Here is a 16,169-nt window from a genome sequence, read left to right on the forward strand (position 1 = left end):
TTATCGCTGGTTTTACCAAAATTCTGCACTGATTAAATTTCTTTAAATGAATAAATTTGTGCAGGTGGAGTTTCATAAATCTCGTATGATTTTAAAGCCCTTTTTTGGCGCCAACATAAATTCTGTTCAGGGTTGCTGTATTGATGCTCATGAAAACGAAAGATTTTCTTAATGTTTTATAGCCAGAGTCAAATTCATGTAGCTTTACAAATTGACAGTAAACTGAAACGTTTAAAAACTTTGTTTTGATCATTCTGGCTCAATGCACATTTAAGTTTTTTGTTGTTTTTTTTTTGTCATTAATGAGCAACATTAAGTTTGGTTGACTTGACATCCAACTCAGAAAGTTTGTTTTTACTTCCACATTTCCACTACAGAAGATCTTTAATGTTGCAGGATTACATTATCTCTCTTATGCACTGACTGACATCTACATGTCTACAGATTATTATCTTAATCTCCTATGGGGTCTTTTCTGTTTTTCTCTGATCTACAGTCCACAATCATGGCTGTAGATTGTGGACTGTTTGCTTTCTTGATTGTGTCTTTTAAATGAAATCCTGCAAATGAGAAATCTAATTTAAAGACTGAAAGAAATAAGGAAAAAAAGAAGATCTAGACTTTCATTGTAAAAAAATGCATGTCAGTACTAAATCTTACATTTACGTTTTCATGCACCTGCAGAATTAATTAAATCTGATCGTGCTTGGTCTTTGTTGTTTAGCTAAAGTTTGTAAGTTTAGAGGAAATGCTAGAAAAACTTTGTTTTTTTTAAAAAAACAACAAAAAACAGCACACACAGAAAACATAAAAGACTGATTAACTGAACTGAATCTACAGGCTTAACATGAACTCAATGTCTGCATTTTGAGGATGTGTTCTTTAGAATCCAGGGTATTTCCAGTTCTGAGTCGGCTTCAAATGGGACACGAAGCTTAAACAATTACAGAGACGTGCCCAGAAGTTTCCCTGAGCAGATGCCTGAACCGATGCCAACAGAGCAACACTGTGTGCAAAATCTAAACATGGGGCCTGACGGTTCCCAAACCAGACGCCCTCCTCTCTGCCGCTGTGTTGAGATTTTGTCCATGAACACCAAACAAATGATGACAAGTCGTCCACCCTGCTGGAGTTCAGCCTGCGCTTGTAAAAACCTTCTGTTATTCACAGGATTAAAAATATATATATATTAAATGTATGCCATTAGAGTAAGACCAATTTTAAAAAACTATAAAGATGTTTCTGTCAAATTTGTCTGTATTTCATCTTACTTCCCACTTTAAGAGACTAGCTGTGATGCTGTCTCCTGGGTAATCATTAATAATTACTTTTGAAAAATAAGCTTTTAGCTGAATTGATTTTTTTACACAAGACAGTCCCTCAGACTGTTTGTCTTATCTTCTCCCTCAGAGGAGCACATCTGAAGGGATTTGTAAAGTAAAGTGTTGAATCATTCTCAAGTGTAAAAATGCCAGACATTGACTGGTTGGACCATCTTCTTGTAACCCCGCTGCGAAAGGCATACAACACCCTCAAATTGATTTCATCCACCAATGAAATACAGGTCTTCTTGCTTTCCTCGCGACTCCAGCAAAGGTTACAGAAATAGAAAAACGCCTAGCAAAGCAGCGTACATCTCTTTCAGACAGTTCTTCTGAAGGCTGAGGTTTTTTCTTCGCTATTTAGCTAAAGCCTTGTCAATTCAAATCTGCCCGGACAGCATTTTTCAGGCCTCTGCTGAGGTGACCTTTCAGAGTGGCATTTGGAAATGAATTCCCCTTGAGCAACACCAGCCACCAAACACAGAGCGTCCAAACACGGCTCACCCTTCACTCCTTTACAAGCCTCAGTTTGGGTTTTGTTTCTGTTTGTAAATTTTTATTAAGGGAAGTGTAAATCTGAATTTCTAAAAAAAAGAAAAAAAACCCACACATTAGCAAGATGGTGGTACCAGATATAACGAGAGCAATGCCCCCAGGTGTTCTGAATTTCTCACACACATCTTGAGAGACAAATAAACAAAGCAGAGGGGGATTCAACTAATTTCCTCTGCTTCATTCAATTAGTAATCTGACCTTTACTCTTTTATGCCCTAGGGTTTCCTAAAGTCTTTAATGTGGGAGAATTTTTCTGTTATAATCCAGGAGCACACGTTTTCAGTCTGAAAGCAGGATTTCATGTACTCAAGACTTCTCCTTGCGCTCAGACATATGCTGGGACTCTTTGCTTGCTTATGAAACATTTTCTGCTTGCTTGTGGAACAAAAATGCACCGTCTCCTGGCAACCTCTCAACCAATAGAATGAAAGTGTTGTACTGGGTGCGTTTGTTTCCTTCTAGCGGGTGTGCCTGTGTGGCTACTATCGACAGCAACCTGCGCCTTAGGGAGTCGGTTGCGTGAACAAAACCCTGCTTAAGATCAGTAGCTGTTAGAAATCAGTATATGTAATCAGTTTAGTGAAGCACGGAGCAGAAAGCTGAGGCCGTTGTTTCGCCCCACATCCATCATTTAAATATAGTTCAATGAATCGAGAGCCTTGCAAAGGTATGAACACCTGTTGTTCGTTTTCACATTTTTCATCAGGCTACAGTCAGAAATTTCAGGTAATATAATAATATAGCATAGTGGACATTGGAAGTCAATGGATGTTTAACAAACACAATTCTGAAAAGTGCGGTGTGCGTCTGCTTTTCTTTATTGGTCCGGCACTCTTCCTATTAACTATAAACAAGTACCTTGTTGATAGCCAACATAGCTTCACAAACTTCTGCAAGTGTGTGTGTGTGTGTGTGTGTGTGTGTGTGTGTGTGTGTGTGTGGGAGGGGGGCGGGGGGGTTACATGTGCAGGTGAGTGCGTGTGTGTGTGGGACGGGAGGGTAGAGGGGAACAATCTGTTCCACAGTTTAGCCTGGTGGCATGCCTTCAAGATTTTTAAAGGTAAAAAACTGTTTATCACATTATGACTCTTTCTGTAACATCCGCACAAGCTAGCTATATCGTGAGGGAGCATTTCAGAGGGTTTGGTTAACCACTAACCTGATTTGACAACCGAGGGAGGAGAGGGGAAGAAGGAGAAAAGGCCCTAGAGGCTCTTGCCCCTGTTGCCCATATCAGAAACAGCCACTGTTCCCACCTGACCAATGAATCTATGCTGCTCCTCTAGTTACCATGGGCTTCTTGGCTGCTTTTCTGTAGACTCATAATAGATAAGCAGCTGGTTTTTGAAGCCAGTTAGTTGAACTGAATTTTACTTAGAGATGTCAGAGTAAAGGTTGTGAAATGTGATTGAAATTTTCTGCACAATTGTGAAAAAATTATGTGTTAATACGTTTCCCATAATCCTTTTGAAATATATTGAAGTTTGTAGTTGAAATGAGACAAAATGGGAAAATGCTTAAGGAGTGTGAATACTTTGGGATGCTGTAAATCTGGTCAATTTGATCTGAGCACTAAATCCACATCTCTAGACCTGACTCTTGACTTTTCCCGGTAATAGTCAGATTGCTCCTTTACAGTCCAGCACTGTAAAAATAACACTTATTTGTTTCCTGCATTTTGTGTCATTCTGAATCTCACTCGAGACCCCCCTCCCATGTTTAATTAGATCTAATGTTATTTCTTAATAAACGGAGCTGCCTGTTACCAAGACTACAACAGCAGTGCAATTAATAAGCAGAAAACAAGAACAAATCGCATGTGTTTCACTGCACCGAATCAAATGCAGTCAGGATTTTGTATGACACTGGTACCCCAACCAGCTGGGTTTCAGTCGATTCACAGAAGCAAAAGAAACAACTTTGTGACTTCCACTTGAGTTTTTGGTTCTTGTGAGAAATAGACTTTATTCTTAGAATTGTATTGCCTGCTTTAAAAGCTCTTTTGGGTTTAGGTTTGATGTACTGAGTCAGCCCCCTTACCTACAGAGTTATCAGAAAAACTAATTTCCATTCATCACTTCAGATCCATTGAACCTCTTCTGGTGATATTTCTTTTCTTTGTAAATCCAAAAGGCTCTACATTCTCCTCCTGCTTTTACTTCTGTGTGAAGCACTTTTAAGGGCCACTTCAAAAATATTTCATCTTCCATTATCCATCCATCCATTTTCTAACACCCTTGTCCCTAGTGGGATCAGGAGGCATATTGCATTAGTCTATCTTATACATGGAAGCTATTAATCAGCTTCTTAAAATATTTTACTTCTCTTTAATTGTTGTCTTTGCTTGGCACATGCTCTCTGTTACTAACATCAGTTCCCAAAATACTTTCCATGGGTTTTCAATTGGTTTATGTAATAGATTTTTAAAGCAAGCCTAAGCATGATGAAAACCCAATTCATGTAAAAAAAAAAAAATAAATACAACCTTTTCTCATATCTGAACGGTATAGTACATTAATTCATACAAACTAGTCTTCTGCTGCTTTTTTTAATTATCATTTACGTTGGAGCTCAGAGAAACCAGAGATACAGAACAGTTGTGTGAAAACGTATTTGAACCTTCGTGATTTCTCTCTCTTTTTTGCAGGTTTGTCACACTTTAATGCTTCAGAACATCAAACCAATTTAAATATTATTCAAAGATAACACAAGTAACCACAAAATGCAGTTTTTAAATGAAGGTGTTTATTATAAAGGAGGGGAGAAAGTCCAAACATACACAACTGTGTGAAAAAGTGATTCAAGCATGAGCGTCCTTTTGAAGGTCATTCCACATTTGTTGATTGAAATTAATCGATCATACAAGCTAAACTGGATTGAGAAAAGTGAGTTATGATGATGAAACTATACAAAATTTTATCAATTGCCACACAGCATCAACATGCAGTGCCTACTGTTGGCACATCACTAACATTCTGCTCCTTTCTATCCATCTTTCCACCTGCTTTTAGGGTAACTTAAAATTCTCACTACATACAATATTTGATCACTTTAGGAGCTCTCTTAAGGCTTAAGATGCTGGCTGAAGTAAAAGTAAGAATTTTCCTAAAATGATGTGTAAGGAAGTACTTTCAGGCTTAGGAGTCATTGGGTATACGGGTCCTGACTTTGTTCAAACCCTCCTTCCTTCCTTCCTGCTGTATCTTCTAAGCTAATTTCACACTTTTATGTGCATGAAAACATGACAAAATTAAACAAATATTGTGAGAAATCAAGACTAATCCTGACTTATTAGACATCTTTGATTGTATGTCACTCCTGTTCTTAAAAGTAAGATAGTACAAGTACGTGAAATTCACAGTATTCTGTAAAATCCAGACATGGTACATTACTTTTGTCATGATCTTGACCTTTATGTTTAATATTTTTATTTGGTTTATGGTTGAGATGTACTGAGTACAATTTGGAAACTGCATGTGTGTACAGTAGCAGTCAGTTGAGACATCGAGTATGCTGAGATAAGGTTATATTGAAGCCAAAGGCAGCTATGAAACATTTTATTGAGGGTAAAGAAAACAAATTGTAGGAATAATGCTGTTTATCTAAAAGGATTACATTTTCCTCATCTGTTGATTAGTCAGAGATCCTTCCTTGGGCAATCTTGGGATGAATCAGGTGTTTAACGAACCTTTGTTACAAAAATGCCGCACTGCAGATATAACATAACTCTAAAAGCCTCACTTTTTTAAAAACTCAGCAAAATGTTTATTTCATTTTTATCAAGCTTCTTCTCTTGAGCCACAACAGACTGTGATTTATCTGACGTTCAGACAGCTCCCTGTGGAGCCACAAAGGCTTCAGAAAACAGTTCAACAAAGAAAATAAAGGGAACATCCAGATATGCAACTGGCTGTGTTCACCTTTTAAAGGTTTTGTAAAGAAATGGATGTTAGACAGATTTACTTGAAGTACAAACATACAAAGTCTGAGTCATTTAAAATGTAACCTGTGAGTACAGCTTAAATATCAAATATGATTTTAAAAGCAATATTGTCCTAAAATACATAAATGTGCAGTTGTAGTCTTGAGAATATTATTCCTTTGTAACTATTTTACCTGGACAGTCGATGATTGGAGGTCTATGTAGCAAACAGATGTGTCATTTATGGAGGAGGAAGTTCTTGATTCTGTGAGGAAGGAAGAGGCTGGAGGTTCTGTGAAGACGAGGTCGCCCAAGACTGCGGCGAATGCAGAAACGGCAAAGCTCAGACAGAGAGCAGGGAGCTAAAACAATGAGAGAAAACCACGTTTAAGCTTAATTCTCAGGGAGTTGACAAAGGCGAGTAGATCGTTCCACACACCTCTCCTCTCCAGAGCAAATCGAACCGCACTGTCTGGTGCCGACAGATCGAGAGGAGTTTTTCCCTCTGCATTCCTGCTGGCTCTGTCTGCCCCAAAGTCCAGGAGAAATTTAACAATGTCTGCTTCTCCAGCACAAACCGCAGCATGCAAAGGGCTGATCTGCCCACATCCAGAGCCAACATCTGCACCTGCATGTACACACAGAGAAAAACTCTCAATATCAGAATGAAGACAAAATAAAATCAATTTGAAGTACGGGCAACCCTCCCAACCCTTTGTGTTGAGAAAATTAAAGCATGTACAGTAAGTAATGATGGAGTAAAAACATCAACCCTAATTAGAGCTATAAATACATTAAATGGTTTCTCGTTACATCAGACAGCTCTGGAAAAGCGTTGAAATGTATGCTGCTGTGAACTGTGAAGCACTGCTTTCTGTTTCCATGGAAAAGGATGGAGGGCGGCCGGACAATTAGACGGCATAACGGCTGAAAATCACCCCGGCGGCAGCGGGAACAAAAGCCACAACTGAATGTGAAGTTTTGTTAGACGGCCGCAGATAGTTGGCTTCTTCAGGGATTCATTTCACAACAGTTTTTTCAATTTGGCAGAAATACGTCTTTGTCCTGGGGGAGGGAGGTGGCAAAATTGCACTTAATTTAACTTCAATCGAGAAATAAATTTTTTGTGTAATTTTGTCCAGTCAGTCTTCAAATCAGAGAATAGTTCTTGTTTTTATAATGTCAAAATTATATGTCAAAATTAGATAACTAACAATATTCCTCCTATTAACTAACATTTTCTTTTTTTCTGAATGATCATGTCAACTCAAATTATTCAGGATGTAAGACTTACTCATTTGTTCGAGTGTTTCTGTATGTTATCTTCTAACCCTGTGTACAACATTTGTTTCTCTTACCTAGACAAACGATTACAAAAACTACTATTACAGCCTCTTTTTACAAGACATTTCTGTCATAAAAACACAAAGACGACCTCTGAGCTCCCGCCAGCAATTCATAAATCACAAGTGAATTTTGTGAAATCCCACAGAATTGAAGTTTTTAAAACAAACAAGCCGGTAGTGGAATAAAAACAATATCTGTGTCGAAAATCTTTCTAAACTGTTATTTCCAAAACAATAACGGTTAAAGTCAGAGAAGAAATCTTGATGTTGACTGAGCAAATGCTTCGAATTCAACAATTTTTTCTCAATTCTTCAAGAGAAGAAATTGGTGAATTTGTCACCAATTTCAAGGTGACAAAGTCAAATTTCTTTTAAATCATGTTTGACATATGCAGGATTTTTTTTATAACAACTGAAGGTAACGTAGTAATTTGATTGGGCTATAAAATGGCACTATGTGCCTGGAAAATATATAATATCCCTTTAAAAAGGAGGATGTGCTGGTTTTTATTTCCTCATAAAAGTACTCCTAGCCAAAAGCTAAGTCATTAGCAATGTGCGTCTCTGCTCTATAAAGCCACATATGGAGCTACAGCAGTAATCAATTATTTGCACTCACTGTGTACATTGAGTGAATTTAGAAAGTATTCACAGCACTGCACATTTTGTTATGTGAAAGTCTTATTCCAAACTGAATTAAATGAATTTCTTTCCTCAAATTTGCACTTACAAGCACCACATTATAACAATGTGGAATTTCTTCTTGAGTGACATTTATGCGTTTAAAAATATGATTAAGATCAATGTAATTAATGGATTAACGTGTTAAAGTCTCACACCTAGTAAATATATATTTCTCGCTGGTAAAAAAAGAGTGGTTCATTGCCACTGTTGTCTGCCACATGCTTGCTGACGTCAGAGACTCATTAAAGTCATCCGGGCTTATTCCTTACAGATTACAATCCAACATTGACTTTTTTCTCTTATTTTTATTTTTTCTTTTTTTGCACTGAATTTTGACTGTAAGTCAAACTAACAAGAGTGAGAAACTAAAAAGTAAACTTGTGAGGCCTTGCAAACGGTTCCTCCTCGTTATTCAGCTTCTTCTGGTACCTGAACGCAGCAGCAGCTCCACACACTCCGCTGCCGGAGCCCTGCAGGCGGCGTACAGCGGGGTCCCCACGCCTGGTATCTCCAAATCAATCTGGGCTCCGCTCGACAGCAGCAGCAGCTCCAGACACTCTCTGTGACCTGGACAGAAAGACACCGTCTCACAAACCTGCGCTAAAACAAATCGCACCTTTATGCTCATCGCTTTTAACAGCCACACACCGTTTTTGGCAGCTTGGTGGATGGGTGAAGCCAGCTGGTGGTCGGTGTGGACGGAGGCTCCGTGCTGTAAGAGGAGTCTGACACAAGCTACGTTTCCACTGCTGCAGGAGTTAAAGAGAGGTGTGGCGCCATCTGCTGACACTGCCTGAGCCTGACAAGGGAAAAGAAATCTATTTACCTGGGTCACCCAATGTTACATTATTTAAATCCAGAAAATGATCAAACATTTGAAGATACTTGAACATTATGAATTTTAAGCGTTTGGATGAGAGAGAAAAACTTTGTTGTACATAAATGTATCTTTCTTTGACCAGAAAAGATTAAATAATAAAAATACAAATAAGTACTTCCACTTTCGGGTTTTTTTTGTGCAGTTTGACTTTTGTTGTTTTGAAAGTGTGTCTGTTAAACATTCGAATGTTTGAACTGAATACACTCTCTGTGTGTGTTAAAATACATTCTTGGAACAGGTACAGTTTTCTTACAGCCACCATGCCGTTAAATTGGAATTTTGATAATTTAAAAAAAAATGTTTTGGCTCCAAATGAACTGATAAGAAGAAGATGCAAAAGTTTAAACTTGTTGTGGCATGTCGTTTTTCCACACGAGTTCAAAAATATGCCCAGATGTTGAACCCTTACAAACTTTCGCTTGGACTGCGAGCCATCTGCAGCCATTTACAAGCTTCTGGCGTAACAGAAGCTGGACATTTGATCACACATCTTGAAAGCTCATTTAAAGCGCCTGATTAATTTCCTGGCAGGAACACAGACTTCAAACACCAATTTTAGGGTTGGGAAGGCTTTTTCCAAAGCTTAATAGCAGCCTGTCACAGATTTGTGCTGATGTGTGTTTTTGTTGGGACGCTTAGCTGGATAAAGGTGTGCAAGAGGTTCACCATCCATCAAAGTTAAAATTTGTCATCGCATGAAATTATTGCACTGAAGTGAGTTTAATATCAACATAAACTTTGAGTTTGCAGACCAAGAAAAACAACCCTGCTCCAAAATAAACAAGCTTGACTGAAATTTGCGGATGTCTACATAAAAGAACAAAAAGCCGATTCGTCAGACAAGAGACAAACGACAGAAAGGGTTCAACCTCATTTCATCACTGGTTTTGCTGGTTTAAGTGGATAAATGAATGAAAAAAGACGGCTAACACCAAGTTTGTCAGCCTCAAATCAGCAAGTAGATAGTCGAAACTTGACCCCACTTAAGAGCAACAAGATAATGATCCGAAACCCGCCACAATAAACTGACTTTACAATGGGTAACAATAAAGTTCTACACGGATCCCGAACACGACCCCATTAAACATTGCAGTCCATACTTAGAAGTCGAGTCTGAGGCAAGAAACAAAAGTGGTTTCTCTACTTTTGTTTCTCTATAACCTGTAAAGGGACAGTTAACCCAATATCAATAAAATGAGCCGTTCAAATTCATTATTAAAAGAACCAAACTGTCATGCCAATCCCGGTAATCATGAGTGTATGTAGTCTTGTGACTGGACCCAACTCTACATTTACACAAAGCCATCATGTTCATGTTCAACTCTGAGGCTGAATTACTGAATAACATTTCTTACATTTGCACCATTGTCTAAGAGGACTTTGGCACAGGCGTAGCGACCTGTGAGGCATGCCTCATGAAGAGGGGAGACTCCATCCAGGGTGAGAGTGTTTACCTGGAAGCCCTGCAGACAAAAGTTTAAATGTGTAATCTTTTTCCAATCCATCTAGTCATTGAAAGATAATTAAGATAATTCCTAGTACAGAACTGTTTTTGTACCTGAGCAATGAGAGTCATGAGGTGAAGGAGTCGGCCTTGATAGGCCGCCTCATGGAGGGGAGTTCTGTCTGAACACGTATCTGTGACAAAAAAAGCAAACAAAAAAACAAGACAGTCTTTAAAGCAGGCAGGGCATCCACCGGCGTTGAGTCAGGGGCCAGGAGTAAAGACGGGGGGCAGGGGGAATCTGAGAGAGCCAGGGCCTGATGTGAACAACCACACATTCAGCTGCAATGCAGCAATAAAGCTAGAGTCTAAACATAGAAACAAGTTTACCATTATTTATGACTTTTAAAACAACAACAAAAAAAGATTATTACATTCAAAAAATATTGATTTCTTTTCCGGGTCAGTCAAGCCCAAAAGTATTCACACCCCTGGCAGATTTAGATTTAAGAAGATGATTTCTGATAGGAGGAGACAGACATCCCTCAGGGGAAAATAAACTCCCTTTTTAATGGCTTAACAGCTTTTTGAACATTTCCACAGGTATTTTGACAGTTTATGCTTACACAAGGAGAACTCCTAATACATATATTAGTATATGTATTATAATAACTGTTCATATAGTATATATAATAATGCCACCTTGTCATCATAATCTCTCCTTTTTTTCTTCCTTCACAGACTGACAAGGCTGGACTCCAAAATGTTAACATTACTTCCAGTCAAAAGAAAAATGTTCTCAGAATTAAAGGATTGCTTTATATTTGAACTCCACAATGTATAAAATCACAATTTTTCTTTGGAAAATTGCAATTTAAAAAGGAGCACAGCATGCATTTTTGGCTAGCTTTAACATTTCTGGTGTCATGCAGAAAATCCCTACTTGCTAATAACATTATGTCCTTCATGTCCACACCTGAAATACATCTTGGTCACTAACAGTAGGGGAAAGTTAACTTACAATAATCAGCTAAATTATTACTATGTCATGTTTAAATAACACAGTGAAGACCTACATTAGGCCTAAATATACAAATAATTTTGAAATGAACTGCATGACAAAAGGCGGATCCATTTCAGCTTCTCTTTTTAGTTTCAGACTGAGTGCTTTGCAAAAATATCGCTTGTCACATTCAATATCAGTCGCATTTTGTCACGGTACATGCAAAAACGTAAGTGCATTTTATTGATAATTAGTACATTTACGAGGTTGTTATTCAGAGACAAGTTTGTATTTTTGTTTCTGTCAAGGTGTGCGCAGCTGATTTTTTTTTTTTACAAATTCGCTTCCTCTGAAGATCCTTCTTTTACTGCATTTTCTTTACCTGCCTGCTTCTTGAGCTTCAGACAACGTTCAACAATAGGAACATGACTAATCATGCAGGGAAAGTAAAGTGACTCACTAAAGTAACTCTACATCAAGCAGATGGAAACGGAAGGAGTATACAAGAAGCAATCAGGCAACAGAAAACAACTTTATTGTTGTTTTACAGAAATGAGCCTTGTAGCTTTATTATAAACACACAGCTCTGATTTGTTTTTCTTAAACCATTCTTTAATTATAAATGCTTTACTATAACTGAATTGAAGTAGCAAGCAGTAAAAGCAGCAAATAAAATAGAAATGGTGGAGATTTTAGCACCAGAAAATTGGAATTATACTAGTGTTTCATATGTCAAATATTTTGGATTTAGAAATAAAGTAACTTTCACTTTAATAACCTGAACTTACTTCAACTGCACTTACTGAAACACCTTGCAGTGAATTAAGTTTGAGACAATCCTACATTAAATAGCATAGTGCTGACTACAGTATCAAATATTCATCACAAGTGCACCTCAATAAATGTAATTTCTTTAAAAAGTACATTTACTTCAGTAATATAATTTAAAAAGCTAAATTCAAGTATATTATGGATTCATAACACAAAGTGAGACATTTTAAGAATTCACTTCTTAAAGTTGAGGATTAACCCAAAGCCCAAAATTCACGTTCTTGGAATGTTACATAAGAACAAAAAGAGCTTCGATTTAGAAATAAAATATATTATAATAAATATTAGTATATGTATTGTAATATCTGTTCGTGTATAATATATAATAATGTTCTGTGTCCTAGTATAAGCATGGAAAGTTATGTGGAAGGAAAATCTGATCAATTATTATTAAAATTTGCAGAAATAAAGGCTAATGTGTAATAAATTTATGTTTTATGTTTTCCCCTTTGAAACAAATTGCTGAAATACGTTGACTTTTCTATGATATTGTGATTCATTGAGAGAAAACTTAAGCAATGCACGACAATCTGATGTATTGTGTGATGTATTGCTTGATTTTACTGTTTTCCTGGATGTGTCATCTAGTGTAACACCAGCAACTGCAACTGATTGAGTTTGACTAGCAATGAGGATAATTATTGACTCAATGTATTTGCGCATTATTAAAGTGCAACAATACTGATGTCCAGCAGGAGGCAGCAACAGAACATGTTCAAAAAGTATCAACTTTCCTCATTAAAAAAAACCCAACTATTTCCTGCCTCTCTTCTAGAAAGTGAAAGTTCAAGATGGCCACAGACCAGTGTCCACCTTAAGGCATGGAAGCCCCAGTTCAGAAACCAGTATGTATCACCATGGCAACAGTATCTGTAGATGAGGCAGTAGGAGTCACTGCAGGTCCAGGTACTGAGGCAGAACATCGTTCCAGAACTGCTTGGATTCTTCTGGTTTCTTCTCCTCTGCGTCTCTCTGTTTGCTCCTTGGAGCGGGTCTGGGAGCTTCTCTCCGTTTCCCTGAAGGAGGAGAAGAAGAAGAAGACGGTGGCTCCGCCCCCTTTGAGCCTGTTGATTTCTCTCTCTTCTTCTGTTTCTTTGCCGTCTCTTGCACTTCTTCCTCATCTTCTTCTTCTTCACCCTCTTCTTTTTCCTCCTCCTCTTCTTCCTCCTCTTCCTCATCTTCTTCCATTTGTTCTTCCTCCTCCTCCTCTTCCTCTTCTACTTCAACTTTTTCTGTTTGTTCTTCTTCTTCCTCTTCTTCATCTTGTTCTTGATTTCCATCTTCTTCCTCCTCCTCTTCCTCTGCTTCTTCTTCCTCCTCCTCCTCCTCATCTATTTCTTCCTCTTCCTCACTCTCCTTTCCTTTTTCCTCACTTGCTTCCTCTTCCTCAGAAGCAGAGATACTTTCCTCTGCTCCTTCCTCATCTTCTTCCATGCTTTGCTCTTCCTCCTCGCTTTTGCTCTCTTCATCCGTTCCTTCATCTTCCTCATTCCCTGTGCTCCCCTGTTCCTCTTCCTCATTTTCCTTCTCTGTGTTCTCCCCTTCTCCTTCCTCCTCATCCTCTGTAGCCTCCTGTTCAGCTTCTTCGTCACTCAAAGAAAGCTCTCCTTCCTCCTCCTCTTCCTCACTGACTTCTTCCCCCTCTCCTCCACTCTCCTCTTTCTCAGTTTCCTGCTCTTCATCAGACTGCCTCGGTTCCTCGCTTTCTTCTTCCTCAGACACCGCCGTGTCACTGCCCTCCCCGCCCTCCTCTTCTTCTTCCTCATCCTCCTCCTCTTCACTCTCACCATGCTCTCTCTCGGATCCTTCACCGCTTTTTTCTTCTTCATCCTCACTCACCTCACTATCTTCCTCTCCTTTACTCTCATCACTTTGCTCTTCACTTCCACCTTCGTCCTCCTCGGCTGCCTCACTCGCCTCAGAGTGACTCACTCCTTCACCCGTTTCCACGCTGCTCTTCTCTTCCTCACTTTCAGCATCCTTTGTGTCACTTTTGTTACTTTCTTCACCTTCCTCCTGAACGCTGGAGCTTGTTTTTTCCTCGCTCTCCTCTCCTTCTGACTCACTATCTTGCTCATCATCGTCATCTTCTCCAGGTTCACTCTCCCCTGCAGCCTCGCTGCTTTCTCCTTCCTCATCCTCGCTTTTGCTTTCCACGTCACTTCCCAACGCTTCTTCATCTTCCTTTTGCTCTTCATCACCGGTGTTTGTCTCAGTCATCTTGGAATCATCGTCCTCTTCAGAGCTTTCTTCTTCTCCTTCTTTATTTTCAAAAGTTTCTTCCTTCCTGATCTGCTCAGCCGGTTCCTGCTCTGAAGGATCATTGAATTCCTCCTCATGTGCATCGTTTCCTAAATCTGATAAGATGCTCATTTGAGCATCCTTCTGTGTGCTGTCGTCCCTTTCCTCTGAATCAGAATGCAACGTCGCAGAGAAGGACGGGTGCATAATTGCACTCTGCTTTGCGAACTGTTTGACTTTCGGTGTTTCAGGTTCTGGAGAGGCAGCTCTGTCGCTGTCGGCCCGGAAAGCCTCCACATGAGTCACTGCCTCGCTCAGGAGGCCGATAGCTGCACCTGCGACCCCCGCAGCAGGTAGAAGAAACGCCGCGTCGCTCAAAATCTCTCCCCACGTCTGTTTTCCTTCCTGCAGGTCTTCGTTCTCTTTCCTTTGAGTTTCAGGTGCAAGTGTTTCCGCGGCAGGACGGTCAGAGGATTGCAAGGATTTAGCTCTGCTGACAGAAAGCGCCCTGGCTTTTGTGGGGCTTTGTGAGGAAACTGCACTGCTCGAGACTTCAGAAGCATCTTCATGATGTGTAGAGGTCTGGCTGGGAGCCTCGGTTGTTTTAAACGCAACAAGCAACAACCCCAAAGTGACTGACAAGTCTTTGGAGATAGTAATTGTCAGGCAATTCAAGCTTTTAAGTCCTGAACTCAGTGGAAAATATCCACCATTGTTTTTGCTTGGCTAAGGAAGAGCCCGTCCGGGTGTCACAAAGTAACAACGTTCTTTCCAGCTGCCACAGTAAAAATCAGCGAAGACAAACACTCACCAGCCATCAGCGAGTTGCATGGTAGGCCTTTGTAGATGTACAAACGGTTTTGCAAAGGTTGGGACCTCGTGGAAATAGTGGCCATCATGAGAGTCAAGGAACAACAAACTCTTTCAAATCACATGAAACACAGACTTGAACTCGGCCTTGCTCCAACTCTTATCTGGATAGTTGGTTACCTCCCCCACGTTTCAGCTTCTCAGGATACTGGCCAAGACATAAATAACAATAGCAGTGGCAACCGTCCTGGAGAATGTTTTAGAGAAAAACACTTCTACATGTGCATATGAAGAGAAAGGCATTGTGTATAGTCTGGGTGGTCTATAGGCACGATGGGGATGGAAGTACAGCTAATACACTCTTGCAACTCTGCTACGCTGTGAAGGTTTTGGGAGTGAGGGTCAACAAAAAGATTGTTTTAATTCTTGGTATTTCAGTGAAATGAGAAAGTGATGTTTATATTATTGGTTTGACAATATTAGTTAAGGAATCTATACAACCAGATGTAGAAGGTCTTACAAAAATAATCACAGATTGGTTCGAGATTTAGTCCATTCAGGCCTTGCTGCCCAGCACATCTCAGTTTAACTTTGACCAGCTTTGGTGTCCCTGCTGAAGAAACTCATCCCCACAGCTTGATGCTACAGCCACTAAGTCTCATTATGGGCGTGGTGCGTTCATGGTGATGTGCAAAGTCAGTTATACACCACACTTTTAGTGTTTCGCTTCTGGGCCATAAAATTGAAGTCTGCTTTCCTCCACATCTTCTCCTATTGGTTTAAGGGAAACTGCAAGTAGAAGTTCAGATGAAGTGCATGACTGATAGTTGCACAGATTCTCCTACTGGAGCTGTGGATTTCAGCAGCTCCTCCAGAGTTACCTTGACCTTCTTGACTGATCTGTGGATTATCAGATTGATTGATTGATTGATTGATTGATTTAACACCTCACATTTGTGAGGTGTTAAAGCCTTGGATATAGCTTTCTAACCTGCAGTGCTTATGAAAAGTATTAGCACCTGTTTTACCCTCTTTTATTGCTTCTATGCATCATGATCATCAAAATTATACTTTCTTTCAGGTTGCTGTTTTAACTTTATGCCTTCGTCTGGCACAGCATCTTTGAACTTT

General features: G+C 39.4%; 1 protein-coding gene across 1 annotated transcript; it reads right to left on the minus strand.

Moving 5' to 3' along the window:
- Positions 1-4,600: 4,600 nt before the first annotated feature.
- Positions 4,601-15,941, minus strand: asb11 (ankyrin repeat and SOCS box containing 11). The gene is made up of 7 exons (XM_028022846.1): positions 15,040-15,941; positions 10,268-10,347; positions 10,065-10,172; positions 8,478-8,628; positions 8,259-8,396; positions 6,239-6,427; positions 4,601-6,161 (listed from the first exon to the last, which is right to left on the minus strand). Exons 1-7 carry the CDS (start codon positions 15,125-15,127, stop codon positions 6,037-6,039), a joined length of 879 nt encoding a protein of 292 aa, XP_027878647.1. The 5' UTR covers positions 15,128-15,941; the 3' UTR covers positions 4,601-6,036.
- Between the last annotated feature and the right edge of the window lie 228 nt (positions 15,942-16,169).

This window comes from Xiphophorus couchianus, chromosome 7 (assembly GCF_001444195.1).
Source record: "Xiphophorus couchianus chromosome 7, X_couchianus-1.0, whole genome shotgun sequence".
Taxonomy (NCBI): domain Eukaryota; kingdom Metazoa; phylum Chordata; class Actinopteri; order Cyprinodontiformes; family Poeciliidae; genus Xiphophorus; species Xiphophorus couchianus.